At 41.4% G+C, this 21,084-nt stretch overlaps 1 protein-coding gene across 1 annotated transcript; it reads left to right on the top strand.

The window, feature by feature from the left end:
• Positions 1-5,295: 5,295 nt before the first annotated feature.
• Positions 5,296-19,199, top strand: TRIM42 (tripartite motif containing 42; the record flags this gene model as incomplete). Its single annotated transcript, XM_080624048.1, has 7 exons — positions 5,296-5,645; positions 7,560-8,064; positions 11,113-11,290; positions 13,042-13,767; positions 13,815-13,936; positions 14,646-14,873; positions 19,113-19,199. The coding sequence occupies 7 exons, from the start codon at positions 5,296-5,298 to the stop codon at positions 19,197-19,199; spliced, it is 2,196 nt and encodes a 731-aa protein (XP_080480174.1).
• Between the last annotated feature and the right edge of the window lie 1,885 nt (positions 19,200-21,084).

Here is a 21,084-nt window from a genome sequence, read left to right as displayed (position 1 = left end):
CTTTTCTGTTGCATATATTATAAACCTTCTCAGCTGGTGAGAAGGAAAAACTTCTGGGGTGAAGGAGGAAGCTACGCTCCTTCCCTGACTGCAGGGGACTTCTGCGTACCACAGCTTTAATTCCCTATGCTACACACTGCCTAAATTTATAAAGCCTTTCCTCTCACCTCCATCCCCTTCATTTGTATTTTCCCCTCTTCCCCTAGGCACTGTGCGAGAGTGATTTTACTCTTTCTTCATTTTTCCCTTTTAAGTAGAGCCAAGTTATTAACACATATTTCACTGCTCAGCTGGACCTCCTGATACACTAGTTACTGTTTAGAGCCTGCTAATCAGGAGAGGAGTGGGGATGTCCAGCAGAGAACTAACACAAGAATAAAAAATAGACTAAAAAGGAGGCTGAAGCAAGGTCCTATATTCAGGAAAGCAGATACACCAAGAGAACAGCCTGAGGAGAGCAAATGTCTAATCACCAACTCGCCTAAGAGACCGGAATTGCTACATACCAGGACAAAGATTTGGCATTAACAAGCTCAGTACTATTAATTCCCAATTTTGTAGTAGAAAAAGACGATTTTGCTTTTTAAACAAACTCACTTAACTTACTTTAAGTTTGGCTGGTGTGTAAGCACAGACTGCTGTTTACCATGCAGTCCAGCACCTTTTAACGCAGCATGGCCTCAGATTTTAAATGTGTTGGCTTGCAGCTGCTGTATTTGTTCTGACGCTGCTTTAGCTGAAGTGCTCAAGCCAAAACATCTGAGTTTCTTCTCCGCAGTGTCAATAGCTGCACAGGCACACCCCACCTTAAGGAGATGAACACCGCCTTACTCTGGGAAGAATCAAGATCCAAAAGCCAGAGCCCAAAGAAAAAGCACCCAGACAGGGAACTGAGTGAGCCACAGCAGCAACAAAATCACATCTAGGGGAGGAAATGCATGTGGCCACCCAGAGGAGGACAAAGCACAGGAGGGCTGGAGTGGCATCAGGCAGAGACAGATAATATATGCCCAGTATTTCTAACTATTGTGTACAATGCCCAAACTTTCACTTGTTCTAAAGAACAACAGGTTTCACGTTGTGACAGTGATACATAAGACAACAAGGTTTCACATAGCAGGAATCATACCATGGATGGAGACCCATAGTAACAGTATGCTGTTACAGTTTCTTAATATCTATGACAAATTGATTCTCAAAGCATTTTACAGCAATTCACTTAATACCTTTGAGATCTGTGTGAAGAAGCTGTGATTCCTCTGGCATGCAAGCACTCATAAGCCCATATTCTGTGGGAAATGCTTCTCATTCAAAATGAGATTTCTTAGATTTGCTTCTAAATTGTGTAACCTGAAATTTCATCTAGCCCCGTACCTTTTCCAGTATCTTTCATGTGTTCTCAGAAAGGAACTCCTAAAACCACTGTTAATCTTTCAGATATTTCTCTGTATTCCTTGGGTGAATTTTATTAGGCCCAGATACTTTGAAAATGTTAGGTTTATTTAGTGTGATACAGCATTATTTTATTATTATTGTTAATATAATAGGCAGTTCTTAGCTATATATTTCTGGTGCTAATTGTGTTACTATGTGATATCAATTAAGTTTTTTCATTAAGAATTAGACAAAATTTCATTAGTGAGTTCATTCCTTTGGCACTGTCTCCTATTAGTTTTCCCTCTGGCTCAAATCATATACTTCCCAAATACAATATTTCTCATTCCCTCTCAAACAGTTTTAATTTTCATCCATTTCTTTATCTGTGCATAAAGACATATGGAGCTCAGTGTGATATACTTGTTATACAGCTTTAGAGCAATGAAGAAGACTCAGGTTTGCCATGTGTTTGTTGCTCTTTTGGTTTAGCAGCTGCTAATATTGATGGCAAACCATCATTCCAGTTCTAGTCTGGCTGCTGTCTCCAGTGTGCCTCCGTATCATCTAAACCATCTCAAACTTTCTATTCTGAAGAGGTGGAGAGCAATTGTGGAGATTTGTGTATCAACTCTGCCTTTTTTCAGTAGGAGCCATCAACATATTCCTGGTGCTTGAAACATACAGGTAGTCACTTGGCTACGGGTGAAGCGCTGAATGAAAGAGGATCAGTGAAGCTCATGAAAACAAGAAAAAATTAATACTGTAAACCACACTATTTCTTAGGCATTCCCATTACTAGGAAAGTGTCCTCTAACCTGTTTTAAAGTCATGGTGAAAGCAAGGAGCTAGAAACAGAGATTTTTCTGATGAAGAACAGTGATGTATTTTCCCTTCTCTTCATACCTGTTGTGGGCAAGCCACAGCTAGGCAGAATGAATGCTTTCAGAAGCAATTCTCAAGTGTGAATGCATCAGGTTTGAGTTGTATCATGTCAGGCTTCTATTTTATTCTAAACTTTCCCCCAAACCAGATACTTCTATGCGCTGCAGTCAGTTAATCTCTTCAATCACTGCAACTTATTGAAAGAACTACCCTGTCCTTTAGAGAGTGAATCCTGCTGGACTACATGGTTTTATAGGAAGGGTCATTCCTTCCCCATCCTAAGGGTGATAACAGTTCCTTCTCTCTCTGACTCACAAGCTTATCTTTTACCTCTAGGAGCACTTGGAAGCAGAAGGCTTTCTGCTGGTTTTCTACATAGAAAGTGACAGAATTGACACACCGGAAGAAATCTTTGATACAATTAGCAGCCATAGAAAAGAACAATGGAGTCAGGCATTACTTGACTGTGCTAGGAGTATAAAATACAGAGAAAAATAATTATTTTCATTAGTTTCTGTTTCTCTAATTTGAGCACTTTCTCGTGACCTGTGTAAATATGGAAAGAAAAAGTACTTTTATAAATAACAATCCATGATTTACGTAGTATTACTACAGACACTAGTCAAGGGTTAAGCCACTAATAGTATATGATCTTCAAGCTTCTTTATGGACACTGTAAAATCTCAATTTGTGTTAGAAATATCAGTATTAGAAATATCAGTGACGTATCTGGAGGTAGAGGAAAAAGGGGGAAGAAAGAAAAGAAAGACAACAATCAGCTTATCTTGCAAAAAAGAACAGGATGAATTGCCAAGTAGAAAATATTATGCTGACTTATTTGACAGCTAATGGAAGTAGCTTTCTCTCATACAGTTGGGTTTTGATTGACTTTGTAGGGTCAAGTTTATTTGTAGGTGAAGTATACCACCATCACAGCCTGGCCATCATGAGAACTATGTGAACATGACAACCACATCAAACCACAACAAAGACATGGGAGAACATGTCTGTAAACACTACTAAAGGTTTGACAGTTTGTCTGCAGCTATTGCATGTAATTGGACTTCTCCAGCAGCCAGTCTGATCTGATCTTTCAATATCTGCTACAGAATTAACATATTAATAAAATGGGACCATCTCAGAACTGCCTGCATGCCTTCAGGGAATTACAGAGAAGGCCACTTACACTGGGAGTAGCACAGGAATGAGGCTGTTGATGAAAGTAGTTTGATAAAGCAGAAACCTGAGCACTAAAGATAGAAGGACATAAGTTATGGAAATTATATGGGGCAGAAGACAAAGTTGTCCAAGACTCGTCAGAAAAACACAATTCACAGAAAACCAAGAAAAATAAACGTGTTGCTGTGAATGCCATATGCACACATTACTAATTAAACTCTGTATCATGTCAAAATGGAAGATTGTCCATGTGTCAGCACATGGCACGCAAAACATAATTTTTGCTTCTTTCCTCATTCCCTAACCTTTCCTTCCTCAAAATACCTCACATGTATTCATGTTTTGCAAAAGAAAAGCAGACAAGCATCACAAGTTACATTTTTTTCTAATGATCAAATTCAAGTCTTTCAATATTCCCAAAATGAAATATGCACAATAAAAAAAGCATTACCATTGATTAAACTGGAAAGACACATGGATAAATAACATCCATTAAAGGTCCAGGTTATGCTATGGAAGGCCTTTCAGCACACAGATCTAGTACTTATGCATGAAAATCCAATTGACATAATAGGCTATAACTATTCCAAAGAAACTATTATGGCCCATCATGTAAATGGTTACACATAACGACACAGCCATTACAGTCTGTAGAGCTCTTGATTAGTAAATTATAATTTCTCTAGGTAGAACAGACTTTGAGCTCAAAGGAGCTGTTACAATAACCTCTATCAAGACCTATCTTAGTAACTTCCCATTACACATAAACACATTAACACAGGTCAGATTGCTAAATTTTGAAAAAAATTAGTTACAGTACAGAAGCCAGCATTCTTGAATATGCACTATATAGATATCACTGTCAACAGTTTCACATAAGAGAACAAGCTGAGATGTCAATTGCAGATAACCCTTAGAGGGTGGATTTCCTTTTTCAGCATTATATAATCATAGGATTATTTAGGTTTGAAAAGACCTTTAAAACCTTCAAGTCCAAGCACTAACATATAAGCACTATAGTAAACATGCAATATTGGGAAACTCATGTATTCATTACATTATTCTCATATTTATTTAAAATTAGCATATCTATAGACAGAAACGCTATATAAATCTTGGAATAAATCAACTAAATGAAAGAAAAAGGTGCCTCATACAAAGTAACTTAATAACTGAAATTATATGTCTGATATTGCATTGAGTGGCCGCTTAAGGAAGGGGAAGAAACACGTATGGAATCAGTGGAAAAAGAGGCATGTCCACAACGAATGAGCAATAGCACTGAACCTACAATCCAAGCCTAGTTCTTTTCTTCAAACCCTGGGGGAACAAATGCCATAACAGCGTAAACACTGGCAGACAAGGGCTTAAAATAACTATGGCAGTTACAAAGATTTGCGTCAAGATGCAGCTCAAGTGTAAGGTCCTTTCACGTGTGCTAGTTATGCTTAAAGTCTTATGGAGGCCTGATGAGAAACCTCTCACTGTCTCAGGTTAGGGCATGATTCAGCTGATTTGCTTACAACACCCAGTTGAGCCAACAAAATGCTATGAAGCATGTAGTCCTAATAAGAGAACAGCCTTCTTAATGAAGAATAATGTAAATGCTTTCAAGGAATTAAGGAAGAACAATTATAGTTATCATGATGTATAGATGATGTAATCACTATATCAGGCACCTGTGCATAAAATTCTGCCTGTCTCCTTATTGGAATATTTCACTGTGACATCACTCCCTGATTAGAATGAAACCCATTGTCATGGCACAGAGCTTGACACAACAGTCAGAGCTCATGCTGTAGTGTGAAGAGCAGCTGACATGATCAATGGACTTCCTTCCGAACACATGACAGAGGGATGGATGAAAATTGGTATTCCTTTTCAATCTGGCCAAGCTGTTTAAACTGGTACTACCAAACTTGCCACAGTAGCAATGAACATTGCTGCTTGTGTTGGCGCTTTTTGTTTACTGATGAGCAGAACTGCAGCTGTTTCCCATGCCCATACAATGGCAAAACTTGCCAGTGCTGCCACTGCTCATCTGCAGAACATGCAAGTTGCTGGTGGTGCTGCTGCTTTTGTGCAAATGACCCAGACTGCAAATACTGCTGCTGCAGTGAAGAGAATACAGAATGTCAGTATTATGAAAGCAGGTGCTGCAGGTCTGACAACAAACCATATCACCCAAGAACACCAGGACTTGTTCAGTAAGTGTAGTTAAGGACTCTTTAATTTCTAGTGTGTTCCAATTTACATTATGTCTTAATGGATGTGTGCCATTTAGAAACATACATCTGTTGAGTTCTTCAAGCTATTTCAAATAACCACAGGGTATCGTTCTTCTGAGAAACAGAGAAAGTAGTTTTACCTTGATGGTAGTTAAATCTTATGCTCATTACTCTGAGGCAAAGACCATTCCAGAACATCACTGCATTTGTAATTAGGACCACCTGATTTCCAGACAAAATCCATGAATGGCTTATGCTTATGGATTCTCACAGTGTAAATCCTATACAGTGACAAGAAGAAAGATGCACAGAAAAACTTAAAACAAGGAAGAAAACAGAGATGTGTTTGTAGCAAGGAGGCTGCAGGCAAGAATACAAGGAAAACTGGAGTAAAAGAGCAGTAAAACTGCTGTTAACTGAAAGCGGAAGGAAGCAGGTATAATCAAAACAAGGAGACTAATAATTATAAAGGCTCAAGAAATGGTACAGAACAGAAAGAAGGTATACTAATAGTCTTAGAAGATAAAAATGAAATTAAGTTATCAGAAGAGCTCCAGGCTAAACCAAGAAGAATTGACAGGATCTCTAGAAATGCATGGTTAATTCCAACCTAGGTAAACTTTGAAGACCAGAAGGAATTCTTATAGCAACAGAAAATTCTATTCTTTAGTTTATTAGAGATTTTTACTGTTGTTTAGAGTGACAGAAAAATCAGATAGTATGGTTGAACATAGGAGGAGAGAAGGCAGAAAACAAAGCAGTATCAACATGGACGCTAAAGAAAAGCACAGCAGAGAGCCAGACCATGGAGGCCTAAAAACAAGGTGTCCACCTTGAATAATGATGCTCTTGTCAAGGCTATAGAAAATATTCAAGGAGGCATTATAAAATTAGTATTGTTTTTAAAAGGATGGTGTCCACAGGCTAGGAGGCAGGTTAGGACTATCAAGATTTGAAGAGAACAGAGATTAGCATATCCTGAAAAAGCATATCTAAAATTAAATAATAATAATAATAGTAAATCCCCACCTGAATGTCTTAATTAATATATATTTATATATTGTATATATTTATATTATATATAATATATATTTATATTGTATATATTATATATATTTTTAAATATTATATATAAGTAATATAAATAACCAGTGATAATAAGGCTGCTACTGACACTAAGAATAAGTTTAGTTCATTCTAGAAATCAGAAATAATTCAGAAGTGAGTGATTTTTTACATGACTAAAACTTAGGATGATTATATGTAAATGTCTGTTACTACAGTAAGCAGAATTGTCCTAAAAACTTCTTTGGAAATGGTGAAACAGTTGTGTTAATTTCTTGAGGAAATATTCCATCTTGAAAATGCATAAGAAAAACATTTTGACATCTATTGCCTTAATTTTTCATTAAAAAGAAAGTATTCTAAATATATTGCCAAAGTTGTTGTAAATAATTTAATACCCTCTGAAACAAAATAAAGGGTTTAATTTGAATTTCACTAAATGCTTTTCTTCACTCCTTTGTAGTTTTCATTTTAAGAAATATAAAGAAAAGGAGACAAAACACATTTCACTCTGTACTAAACCGAACTGTATTCTTCTTTTCATTTGGGCACCAGCAATAACTCAGCAAATTCATATAGATTTACAATAACTGAGATGTCTGTCTGTTATATGTTAACATACTGTGAAATAATTGTGAAAATGAAAAGAAAAAAATGGTTTCTTCCTTATTTAAATGAAGTATCCAGTCAGAGTAAAAGGACAGTTGGTATGCAAAGCAGAACTGTTTATGTTATGATTTTGTGTCTTAGGTGGTACCCTAATACTCCGATATTTTTGCCTGAGTTCTTAGGGTTGTTTGTTGTTTCTTTTTTCCTTATTTTATTTAGGTCAAAAGAAGTCATTCCTAGATTCAGAACTAGGAATAAGGTGTCCATCATTACAACAGAAAGGAATGTCTCCAGCCACACTTTCCGTGACCAGCTTTCCTGTCCAATCTGTAAGGAGCTGTTTCTCCAACCACTTATGCTGCCATGCAAACACTGCATTTGTGAGAAGTGTATAAATAAAAGCAAGACCAGAGCTGAAGTAACTGAAAACTTTTATATCATCTTATGCCCAGTGTGTAGCAAAGCACACTGCCTCGACTACGCAAATAAAATTCAGCTGAGGAAGAATTATCTCAGAGCAAAACTAGCCAAGAAATACATGCGCAGACATGGCTTTCTGAGGTGGAGGTTTGACCATAGTGAAAGACCAGTCTACTGTGAAACTTGCAAGGAGAGAAGAAGAGTGGCAACCAAAAGATGTAGAACATGCGGAATCAGTAATTGTAGCGAATGTCTGTATTTAAGTCACAACAAGTGTAGTCTTCAAGACCACATTTTAACCAGAGTACTTTAACTCACAGAGGCAAAAGGATGCTGGGGCATGAATTAGCAGGGCTCATTTGGAGAGCTTTAAACTAGATTCGAAGGGGGATGGGGTTGTAACTGGGCTTGCCCCAGTGGGGCAGCACTCTAGGATTAATGAAGACTGGGAGGCCTCCTATAATCCTAGGGTGAAATTGGTGAGCTCAGCTCCCTCCTTGAAATGCCTATACACCAATGCGTGCAGCATGGGAAATAAGCAGGAGGAGTTGGAGACCTGTGTTAAGTCAGGAGATTATGATCTGGTGGCAATTACAGAGACGTGGTGGGACAGCTCACATGACTGGAATATAGTCATGGAGGGCTATGTCCTTTTCAGGAAAGACAGGCCAGCCAGGCGGGGTGGTGGGGTTGCTCTTTATGTGCGAGAGCAGCTGCAATGTACTGAGCTCTGTCCAGGAACAGGGGATGAGCGAGTTGAGAGTCTGTGGGTGAGAATTAAGGGGCAGGCTGGCAGGGGTGATACTGTTGTGGGTGTCTGTTACAGGCCACCAGATCAGGGTGAGGAAGTTGACGAGGCCTTCTACAGGCAGCTGAGAGCGGCCTCACAGTCACAGGACGTGGTCATCGTGGGGGATTTTAATTTCCCTGATGTTTGCTGGAAGGACTACTCAGCAACCCAGCCACAGTCCAGGAGGTTCCTCCAGTGTATGGATGATAACTTCCTCATCCAAATGGTGGATGAGCCAACCAGGAGAGGAGCGCTGCTGGATCTCATCCTCACTAACAAGGAGGGGCTGGTCGAAGCAGTAAAGGTTGAGGGCTGCCTTGGTTGCAGCGACCACAAGATGGTGGAATTCAGGATCTTGTGTGGTAGGGTCAATACAATAGCAAGTAGAATTGCAACCCTGGACTTCAGCAGGGCAAACTTTGGCCTTTTCAAGCAATTGCTAGGGGAAGTCCCATGGGCAAGGCTGCTTGAAGGTAAAGGGGCCCAAGATAGTTGGTTGGCATTCAAGAATTGCTTATTCCGAGCTCAAGAGCAGAGCATCCCAACACGTAGGAAGTCAAGGAAGAGGGCCAGGAGACCTGCGTGGCTAAATAAGGAACTGCTGGGTATGCTCAAGTGGAAGAGGAGAGTTTATAGGTCATGGAAGGAGGGGCTGGCCACTCGGGAGGAATATAAGGCTGCTGCTAGAGGATGTAGGAAGGCAGCTAGGATGGCTAAGGCCTCCTTAGAATTAAATCTGGCCAGAGGGGTCAAGGACAACAGAAAGAGCTTTTTCAAATACATAGCTGATAAAACTAACACCAGAGGCAAGGTTGGCCCACTGGTGAACGGGATGGGTGCCCTGGTGACAGAAGATACAGAGATGGCAGAGTTATTGAATGCCTTCTTTGTTTCAGTCTACTCTGCCGGAGGCAGTCCTGAAGAGCCCTGTACTCCTGAGACCTCAGATGAAGTTAGGTCACTGGAGCGGTTTGCCTTAGTCGATGAGGAATGGGTTAGAGACCAGTTGAGCAATCTGGACATCCATAAATCCATGGGTCCAGATGGGATGCACCCGCGGGTGCTGAGGGAACTGGCGGAAGTCATTGCTAGACCACTCTCCATCATCTTTACCAAGTCTTGGGAAACGGGAGAGGTGCCTGAGGACTGGAGGAAAGCAAATGTCACTCCAGTCTTCAAAAAGGGCAAGAAGGAGGACCCGGGTAACTATAGACCGGTCAGCCTCACCTCCATCCCTGGGAAAGTGATGGAACACCTTATCCTTGATGCCATCTTAAGGCATGTCAAGGATAACAGGGTTATGAGGGGCAGTCAACATGGCTTTACCAAGGGGAAGTCATGCTTGACCAACCTCATAGCCTTTTATGAGGAAATAACACGGTGGATGGATGATGGCAGAGCGGTGGATGTGGTCTACCTTGACTTCAGCAAAGCATTTGACACAGTCTCCCACAGCATCCTCATAGCTAAATTGAGGAAGTGTGGTCTGGATGATCAGGTAGTGAGGTGGACCGTGAACTGGTTGAAGGACAGAAGCCAGAGAGTTGTAGTCTATGGGGCGGAGTCCAGTTGGAGGCCTGTATCTAGTGGAGTGCCTCAAGGGTCAGTATTGGGACCAGTATTATTTAATATCTTCATCAATGATTTAGATGAGGGAATTGAGTGTACTGTCAGCAAGTTTGCTGATGACACTAAGCTGGGAGGAGTGGCTGACACGCCAGAAGGCTGTGCTGCCATCCAGCGAGACCTGGACAGGCTGGAGAGTTGGGCAGGGAGAAACTTGATGAAATATAACAAGGGAAAGTGTAGAGTCCTGCATCTGGGCAGGAACAACCCCAGGTTCCAATATAGGTTGGGGAACGACCTGTTAGAGAGTAGTGTAGGGGAGAGGGACCTGGGGGTCCTAGTGGATGGCAGGATGACCATGAGCCAACACTGTGCCCTTGTGGCCAAGAAGGCCAATGGCATCCTGGGGTGTATTAGAAGAGGGGTGGTCAGTAGGTTGAGAGAGGTCCTCCTTCCCCTCTACTCTGCCCTGGTGAGACCGCATCTGGAATATTGTGTCCAGTTCTGGGCCCCTCAGTTCAAGAAGGACAGGGACCTGCTGGAGAGAGTCCAGCGCAGGGCGACAAAGATGATTAAGGGAGTGGAGCATCTCCCTTATGAGGAAAGGCTGAGGGAGCTGGGTCTCTATAGTTTGGAGAAGAGGAGACTGCGGGGGGACCTTATTAGTGTATATAAATATATAAAGGGGGAGTGTCATGAGGATGGAGCCAGGCTCTTCTCAATGGCAAACAATGATAGGACAAGGGGTAATAGGTACAAACTGGAACACAAGAGGTTCCACTTAAACTTGAGAAGAAACTTCTTCTCAGTGAGAGTGACAGAACACTGGAACAGGCTGCCCAGGGAGGTTGTGGAGTCTCCTTCTCTGGAGACATTCAAAACCTGCCTGGACACATTCCTGTGTAACCTTATCTAGGTATTCCTGCTCTGGCAGGGGGATTGGACTAGATGATCTTTTGAGGTCCCTTCCAATCTCTAACATACTGTGATACTGTGATACATCACAAAGATAATGAACAGTGGCGCTGCTTACTGCACAACAACTCGGCCCTCTCTGAATACTGTCTGGATGACCACAAACTGATCTGTGGGTTCTGCAAGAGCTCACTGCACAACAATCATAAGGTTATTCCCTTGGGAGTCGTGTGTTCAAGAGAGGCTACTTCCCTCTTTGGTACAATTGAAGCATTTACAAAAGGCATGTATTTCTGATGCTTTTCAAACTTCCCCATACCTCCTCAAGGAAAAAACCTTAACTAAGGTCGACAACCTATATTAATTCTCTGCACAGCATGAGGATCAGAAAGGTGGTGTGTTCCCACTGTAGAAATACAAAAAGAACAAGCCCATAACTGTGGCATCGTGAACCAGACTCAACTATTAGAGAATGAAGAATCTGCCTGTGGGATGGGAACACAAATGTGCATTTCACTGGAACAGGTTGCCCAAAGAAGTGGTAAATGCTCCATCCCTGGCAGTGTTCAAGGCCAGGTTGGACAGTCTTGGGCAACATGCTCTAGAGTGAGGCGTTCCTGCCCATTGCAGGCGGTTCAAACTAGATGATCATAAAGTCCTTTCTAACTCTAACTATTCTACTACTAAGGGAGGGGAACCTTCATTTCCTCCTGCAAGACCCAGCATGGAATAAACAGAATTACATCTGCAGGATAGATGATGAGTATTTTTTAATCAGAAATATACGCTTGAAGAAGAGTTCTCCCTCCTCAGTTTTATGCTTCTGCCCATGCTGACTAAGAGGCAAAGCAGTCATGTTCTTCTGAGGTAACACAGCAATCCATTCCTTTTAAGTAAGACTGCATCCATAGCAACTAAGGGGCTGAACACTAGGATTTTACAGATTTCTTCTAATTTTGATCTTTGCATGTAATTTCACAGATGTTGGGTGCGTAACGAATTTGCATGGAAAACAACATTCAGAAAGGTAAAAGTGAACCATGCACAGTACAAAAAAGCTGGAAGCATTAAATTCTCCAGTTTGCAACTGTCTTAAATTTGAGAAGAGGGATGTAGAATATGTGTGCAGGATTTTGTAACGTGACATTGCTTCCTAATGTTAGCTGAATGGCACTGGAATGTATAGTCAGCCTTTGATATGTTTGCTTCTGTTCTTCTACAGCTGACAAATTTTAGTGTCAGAAGAGTTAATCACACCTTCACATAACAGCCATCAGAGGAATATACCATCAGCCACAGACATAATGTGGGCACATTTGCTGTCATCATTTTAATTTCATACTGGCATAGTGAATTTTGAAAGCCAATAGAAAGCTACAATAAATCAAGCTTCAGGATTTCCCATGTAATGAAGTAAAAATTATCAAGCCCATTTTGGGGGAGATAAATTTGAATGAGGAAATAATAATAAAGTAGTAAGTAAATGGCAAATTTTCTATACCCAAACATGAATATTTTAACCCAAACAATTTCCCACACGGCTTACTAGCAGTAGAGAGAAGAAGAAAAAACCAGAATTCTTATTCTTGTCCCATGTTCTACTAAACATTCTACAAGTTTTTTAAGCTAAAATCTATCATTCTGCCTCTTGCAACCACTGCATTTTAACCTGAATTTGGAACTACTGACTTGATTTTACTTTTTCTTACAGTACGCCAAGGAATTGACAATGATCTAATGGAAGTTATCCTGTCAAAAAATAAATTCACAGAATCACAGAATCACAGAACATCAGGAATTGGAAGGGACCTCAAAAGATCATCTAGTCCAATCCCCCTGCCGCAGCAGGAACACCTAGATGATGTTACACAGGAAGGCATCCAGGCGAGTTTTGAATGTCTCCAGAGAAGGAGACTCCACAACCACCCTGGGCAGCCTGTTCCAGTGTTCCATCACCCTCACTGAGAAGAAGTTTCTTCCCAAATTTAAGTGGAACCTCTTGTGTTCCAGTTAAATGGGTTAAATGGATGGTTAAATGGATCCAGTTAAATGGATGGGAGGAGAAGGGATGCATCATTTTCCCTTTCCATGAGGCCAGTTTCCTACAACAGCCTTGTCTTTGCCTTCAGTCTAAATTCAAGACCTATAAGGACACCAAAAGAAAGGAGATCAGAAATGGATTCTTGAAACTAAGTACGGTTCTTCATCAACAAGGAAAGGAGATGATGGAGTTGCTTGAAAACATTGAACTTAAAAAACAGAAAGAATTTTCAGACTACATAAACTATACGTCCAGCCAGCTGTCATATATGGATGGCCTTATTCAATACTGTAAAGCAGCTCTTGAGGAGGAAATCAAAGTTGTATTTCTGCAATCTGCACACTGCTTAGTGAAAGAAATAGAAAATACAGTTCCTTCCATTTTCCAACCTAGTCCACGTCTAAGAGAAGATCCCTTAAGCAAAATTCACCTCAACTTTGATGAAATGGTCTCTGTTTTACAGGGACTTGTTCCATCCCTTATTGGAATAATGAAGTCAGAAAATGAAGCAGAAAAATATCCCTATTCTTTTAACTCAGAGACAGCGGTTCAAGGGGGTGCCTCAAGTACTCAAGTATCCAAGCAAAGAATATTTTTCCAAAGCTCATCTTCAAATTCCTTGTTTGATTTAGCTGTACTGTCGAAAGACACTCTCAGAAGACCAAACTCTAACCCTTCCAGTCATCCTACACAGAGTAAGAAAGTGTGTGCATGTACAAGGATACAGCTTGTGAAACTCCAGGAAAAAAGAGAAAATATCAGATTGTTAAAGATTCAAGTCCACAACCTATAGACAGTGACTCAGTCCCAGTCCCAGGATTTGTGCTCATATACCGCACTGTTGTTTACTCGAGGTCTGCCAAAGTAAGCCATTAAGAAATCCTAAATATGTACAAGAGGCTGTTATATTTTCAGGCTGGTATAGAGTTTGAACCCATGCAAGTCTGAGTAATCAAGACTACGCTATCAGTTCAAATATTGCATCTGTAGAAGACAATGCGTTCCAAACTCGCCTTTTGAGATAAACTGAAGCGCAAATTGAATGGTATTGCATTCCTACTGTAGTCAATAGGATCGTTATATATGTGATAGAAATATGTTACATGGGAAGTCTGGTGCAGAAAGAAACAGATGTACCATGTTTGTATTTAAGTATCTGTATGCCAGATTAAATAATTCTTTCCTAGTCTTGGCCTTCAATGTGATAACGTCATATCTGTATCATTTTTCTCATGTTACATTTCATGGATGCTGGTTGCATAGATGCCAGGATGCCAGTTGCGTAGGATCCTAAGTGAATGCTGTAAAGTGCTGACTGCCATCAGTCTGCATTACTTTTAGTGTGTCAGAAAAGGGTACTAGGAAATTCCCAGAAGGAAGCTTAGCATTTTCCAAGTAAGAGGACAAACTACACATCTTCCACATATATCTCATGCTATAGTTGAAATATCAGCTGCAATGGCATTTCAAAAATAAAATCTGCTGCACAAGGGCTTCCAAAAAAAGTAAAAATTAAAATAAGCAAAAATAAAGAGGACTTAATTGTGTACTACAGATTTTTTTCTCTTCACAGATTTACTGGACTTGTCCCATGGAAGAGGTGGACTTCTTTGAGGTAGAGTTTTATGAAGTTGCTGGAACTAGTCATGATAATGTTGTCCAGACACAACTAGCTGGCCAGCTAAGCAAAATACAGCAGCAGAACCTTGAGATACATAATTTGGATCCAAATACAGGATACCTGTTGAAAGTCCGTGCTGTCAACAAAGGAGGCCAAGGAGACTGGAGTGAGATCTGTAAGGTATTGTAGATTCTTCCTCTACTTCAGAGAGCTGCCTTAAATTTCTTGCCTCCACAATTGTTTTTTACCCCATATATTTATGAGTAAGGCTTTTAAGGAATATTGCCTATCTAGGTAAGTGATACTAATAGTTACACTGGATTTGTCCATACATTGTTCTTTCTAGCTCAGTTTGCAGGTGCTTGACCTATGTAGAATGTTCCTCATTTTTTCTAGCAGTGATGCTGTGCCATGAGTGTATCAGACAAATCACTTTCATTCATATTGCTGCAGGACCGATACAGCCTTTGCACTAATCTCTCTGAATACACAGAGGAAGAGTGTTAAGTATCAGATCCAAATGCTTTCATGCTAGAATAAAGCAGTAATCATTAAAAGACACGAAACAAACAGAAAATTTAGAATATTCTTTGGCACCTTTGGACATGAGTCTCCTTCACTGTGGTTTTAGGAGTTTTAATTACAAATGACACCTTCCTCTACTGTTCCACTTCCTATCCATAAACCACTGAGCACATCAGTTTCTTTTTATCTAACACATTGGAATGATATAGTGATTTTTTATTTTTCCTGAAATCTGTTCTTTTTGCATGCAGCACAGTCATATTAATATTCTAGGGAAACTCACTTAACATCTGCTGTAATTTACAGAAGTAAAGAGTTTCATAGCAAATTAAAATGCCACAGCATGTGTGATGGGCTTTTAAAAATCTTCTTTTAACAAGTAACTACCTCTGTTCCTTTTGCATATCACATTATTGTACCAGTTATACTACAGAGAAAGCTTGGAAGAATTTTTAAAAATGAAAATACATCACTGTATTTAAATAGGGGTTTTAGTCAAAGCAATACCATTCTTTATGTGTAACAGTTACTAAGTGTGTGAGGGAATGTAACTCTGATAGCTGTGACAAGTCACAGGACCCCAGGCACCAAACTATGAAGAGGAGGAAGGTGATAGTAAGTTTTGGTAGACAGCAGCTACTACATTCTTTGGACTAAAGCTGATGCCATGCCACTGATGCCCCAAAATGTCATCCCACAAAAAAGGCTATTGAACCATAGGGTGCTATTTAGCATTACAAGCAGATAACACAAGTCTCTATACAGCCCTCATAAGCACAACAGAAAACTGTAGTCTCCTCTTTTAGGAGTGAAGGGACTTCTCTCTTCTTAGATCAATAGGATGATTATTGGCTTACAACTGACTCACAGGTTTCTCAATTTCAGCCATTTGTCAGTGTGTGAAACACCATGGAAGTACCACTATATCCTTGTTATACGATCATAGTAGCTGCTACAGAAATGTTCCACAGAGTTGACTCAATATAGTCTTCTAATGCCTCAGGAGGAGCCCAAAGGTATCTAACATGCGGGCAGACAGATGACACCAGCTTTAGATGATGCACTCTAGAGTAGCAACTAGGAAAAAGGCAGGTTAACCTCGAACATCTAAACTGGCAAATGATGTTCATGATTTTGGCAACTGGATCCTAATTTAATAGTCAGTTGAAGGAATTACACTCACTGTCCCGGATAAAGGGATATGTTTGAGAGTGTGTTAAGGTTGTGGAAGATTCTGGATGAATGATAGACACTGAAAGCTGCTTTGTCAACCTTTGGCAGACCATGTGGAACTGTACCATGAGGCAAGTGAGACTTTCAACAGAGTAGGTAAAGGATTTGGATCTGTCTTCCATGGGAGGAGGAATGAGAAGCACTAAGGATGCAGTCAGAAAACCAGGAATGGAAAATGCTGGAATTCTCCCATCCTTGCTCTAGCTGCTGCCAGTACTATCACTCTTGGAAGACGTGTTCCCTCACCCCTGCTCCATGCTGGCAGCAGCCGGCAGCTGTTCACAGTAGCCTGCCACCAGTGCCAGGCTTTGTGTTCCTTAACTTCTCTCTTGAGATTGTCAGTCACAGCAACAATTCTAATGATGGGTTCGTGGCTTTTTAACTGTTCATCACACCCCTGTCAATTAAACCTCTGGAATGAGATTGTTCAAAATTACCTTGGAAACCAAATGCAAAATGAGTTTTAATAGGATGTGGCCTCCTAAATCCTGTGGTCATATCGAAACTCTTTCTCTAAATGACCAGCTGCCAGAACCTAATGGCTATATATAATACTAATCATTGTAAAGTTTACCACCAGACCTTTGCTTGGCTTCCATATAAGTTTTTTCCAAGAGCTCAATTTCCATTTTGCCTCCAAAACAAGTACTTAGACTTTTCAAAGTTTAACATAGATAAAACAGTTTGACTGCTTACATCTTTATAAAATGGCAAGATGGACGTCGCCAGATCCCTACAGATGTGATCAACAAAATAACAGCAATGTCTCCACCAACTAATAAGAAAGAAACACAAGCTTTCTTGGGTGCTCTGGGGTTCTGGAGAATGCACATCCCAAATTACAGTTCGATTGTAAGCCCTCTCTATCATGTGACCCGGAAGAAGAACGATTTTAAATGGAGCCCAACATCATGAACCGAACGGACTCAGTAGCTTTATGGTAATGGCTTGCGATACGGGGGGGCTCCGGCAGCAGGGCGGGATGGACGTGGCCGTGGACTTGTACGTGGCCGTCCCGCTGCTCTTCACCGTCCTGGCCCTCGTCCTCGCGTCCGTCTTTGTGAGGCTGCAGGGAGCTGAGGGGGAGCGGCCCCGGGAGCCGGCGGCGGCCGAAGCGGCCCGGGAGAGCGGCCCCGGGGACCAAGCGGCGGCGGGAGCGGGGCCGGAGGCCGGGAAGGAGGCGGCTGCCGAGGAAGGGAAGGAGGCAGCTGCCGAGCAGCGGGAGGAGGCGGCGGAGGAGCCGAGCCCCACAGCCGAGCCCAGCCCCGCGGCGGCCGAGAGCATCCCCCAGCAGCCGCCCGCCGAGCCCCGTGAGCCTGAGCCGCAGGAGGATGCAGGAGACCCCGCAGCGCTTTCCAGCAAGGCAGAGGAGGAAGATCTGGACTCAGAAAAAGAGAAGCTGGTGGTGAGAAAGCCTTCAAGCACAACAGCTACACCAGCCCCAGTGACAAGTACAGCAGCAGCATTTGAGAGTTTTGAAGGTTTTGAATGGCCTTTGGGTACCCTTGGAACCTGCCTGCTGATTGTGATGGGGATCACCATGTTGGCACACACACAAAGTGTGTTCTACCCACGACCATTTTGTCTGATCCCGAGAGTTAAGCAGAGTCAGGTTTGGGTCTTGTCTGGGTTTAGACAATACAGGGGGACCGAGAGGTTTTCCCCAAGGCTGGACAGCCATGAGTGTCATGGTGTGTGGGACAGTATGGGCGAGTATCTAATCCACTGGGCCCCTCCAGTGCTTTGGAAGCGTCGGAGATGGAAGGCAGCTGTGTGGAGTCCCCGACGACAAGTTGCAGAGACTGCTGCAGGGGAGGGTGAATTATTTTGAGCCTGATGGGCCCATGACACTTCAGGCCATCAGGGCAGAGAAGCAACATAGAGATGGACTCATGATCGAGGGGTGGACTTTGCAATGGGCCTCTCCTGCTCTGAAAGACTGTTACAAGTGATGGTATATTGAAAATGTGGGATCTGAGCATGACATGAATGGTATGGAATAAGGGGTGGATACTGTCCTGGTTTAGCAGTAGCAGTCATTTTTTCTACTGGTGCAGTGCTGTGTTTTGACTTTCGACCTGGGAATAATACTGATAAAGCCGATGTTTTCAGTTGTGGGTCAGAATGTTTACCCTGACCAAGGACTTTGTGAGTCTCATGCTCTGCCAGGGAGGAGGAGAAGCTGGGAGGAAGCAGGGACAGGACACCTGACCCAAACTAGCCAAAGAGGTATTCCATACCATAGCACGTCATGCCCAGGATGTAGAATGGAGAGTTCCCGGAAGGGCTGGATCAAAGCAGGGTGGGGGTGAGGTACCGGTTGGTGAGCGGTTGTATTCTCTTCCTTGTTATTTCCTTTATCATTATTACTATTAGTGGTAGCAGTAGTGATTTGTGTTATACCCTAGTTATTAAACTGTTCTTATCTCAACCCATGGGAGTTGCATTCTTTTGATTGTCCTCCCCGTCCCTCCAGGAGCGGAGGGAAGAAAGGTGGGGGGGGAAGTGGACTGCGTGGTTCTGATTTACGGCCTGGGCTTAAACCACGACAATCTGTAAGTGGTAAATTCTTTTGAAAACAGACACCAATTAAATCCCATCCCCAGAATAATGAATACATGTACTTCTGTACTTTAATACAATCTTGTTTTCAACTTGCAGATAAGTACTTCAGATGAACCTGGGAAAACTCGAGAACAGGTGGAAGAAGCAGAAGGGCATTCAGGCTGCTCTGCATCCTCCATATAGGGAAACAAAGAACAAAGCCAGGGATTCCTTTATTTTCTTTTCCTTGAAGAACTGGAAAATGTGTATCCTCTCTCACGCAATATCCCATTTGCCACTGAAGTTAGCAGCCAAAGATCTTCAGACTATTATTGCTTTACGGCAAATAATAGTAATAATAATAAACCTCTGCCTTTTCATTAGCTTTTTTTTTTCCCCAGATGTAACAACAAGACCTAAGGAAAATGCTATGTCACACATAAAAATATAGTATAAACCCCATTATACTTGAGGGACCTTTGCAGCCTCAAAGAAAATAAATTACATATTTGCATTGTAAATTAACATTCCAATTACTCTTCCCTGTGAGACCATTCAATACCAGTTCACAAAGAGCTGCAGGAGCCTCTATCACACTTGCCATAGTTTTAAAGCGCAGAATAATTTACTCTGTGTGTAGATACTTTTGGTCTCAGACTCACTCAGCCAAAGTACAATGTGCATAGACACATAGAAAGACATTGGCAACAGGCAGGACAGTTATCTCATTATGCAACTTAATAGTTGAGTTTACTTGACTTGTGAAGGTCACCTATGTGAGTTGCAGAGCATCAGCCTGTTAAAAGTAGCTGCAAGTAAATTCAGAAGCCCCAGCAGCCCTGATCCACTGAACAGGATCCCCAGCAAGTTACACAAAACAGTGATCAAGAGTAATAATTAAGGTCCTTCCCTGTGCAGGTATGATCTTGCACAGTTCCGTTTTTCACTTCAGCCATATCAACCAGGTATGCGTGCCTAGCTGTCTGTATTTGTATACACACACAAATATATGTGCTTATACACATCTCTCTCTGTATTTGCTTGTACACATACACACACACATATATACATACATGTATTTAAACACATTTACAACTCCCTTTGCCCCAGTCTTATCAAGTAGGCATTTACATGGAAATGGAAATAGGGTTGGGACCACTACTAGCTCTTATAAACTCTTTGGTGCATTTGTACGTTTGCATCATACCTTCAGCACAAAACAAATCTGTTTATGGAAAATCATGTATTATGAATACTGCCCATGAAATCTTGGACTCCCTTCTACCTTCCTTAAGGCAAACAATAAAACTTAGGCACATGTATTATTAATGTATCATTTTTCCATTGCACCTTTCATTTAACAAGCTCTGGGTTAGCTTTGCATAGTTGCTGCAAGGTAGTACTATTCTACTCACTTTATGGGTGGCTAATGTGATAAAGTCCAAACAAAAAGGCAACAATGCCAAAATCTGAATGCCAAGAGCACCTACTTCTCTATCTTGTGCTAACCAGTGAGCTATTAGCGATACTTTGGTTAGTATGTAGGTTCTTATGTTCTTGCCAGCATCTTTGTGCAGTCTTTCCTTGACAGCATAGCTTTCTTTCAATGAAGTGTCTAGTAGGAGTAAAGGCTATTATAAGTAAGAGAGGTTTGCATTTTCAAAGCTACTGAACAATTACAGCAGTGTCTAATTTTGAGAAGCTGATTTTGAACCATTTAAAAGGGTCCTGATCATCCCACATGAAAAGCACCTGCAATCTAAAACTTCTGCTACATTGTTGCAAAAACCTAAATGTCTGAGCTCTAAAGCCCAATTATTCCCTCAATCCTGAAGGCTTTTTAAGCCCTTTCCCCATTTTACACCTTTTCCAAGGACGTGAGGTTTTGCTGATAGTCTGTAGTTCCCCAGAAACTCACCCATCTCAAATTCCTTTTAGTATAGTTCTCTGTAGACTGCAGTTTGGATCAACTGTATAAAATCTCTTTGCACCCCCAGCTATCCATTGTTAATAGCAGCCTTCTGTAACCAGCAATTCTTAAGAGACGCAATTTGCAGTACACAGTTCTGTGCAACAGCCAAGCAAGGCT

The sequence above is a fragment of the Psittacula echo genome (assembly GCF_963264785.1).
Source record: "Psittacula echo genome assembly, chromosome: 7".
Taxonomy (NCBI): Eukaryota; Metazoa; Chordata; class Aves; order Psittaciformes; family Psittacidae; genus Psittacula; species Psittacula echo.
Note: the sequence above shows the minus strand (reverse complement) of the source record. Positions and strands in the feature narration are given on the sequence as shown.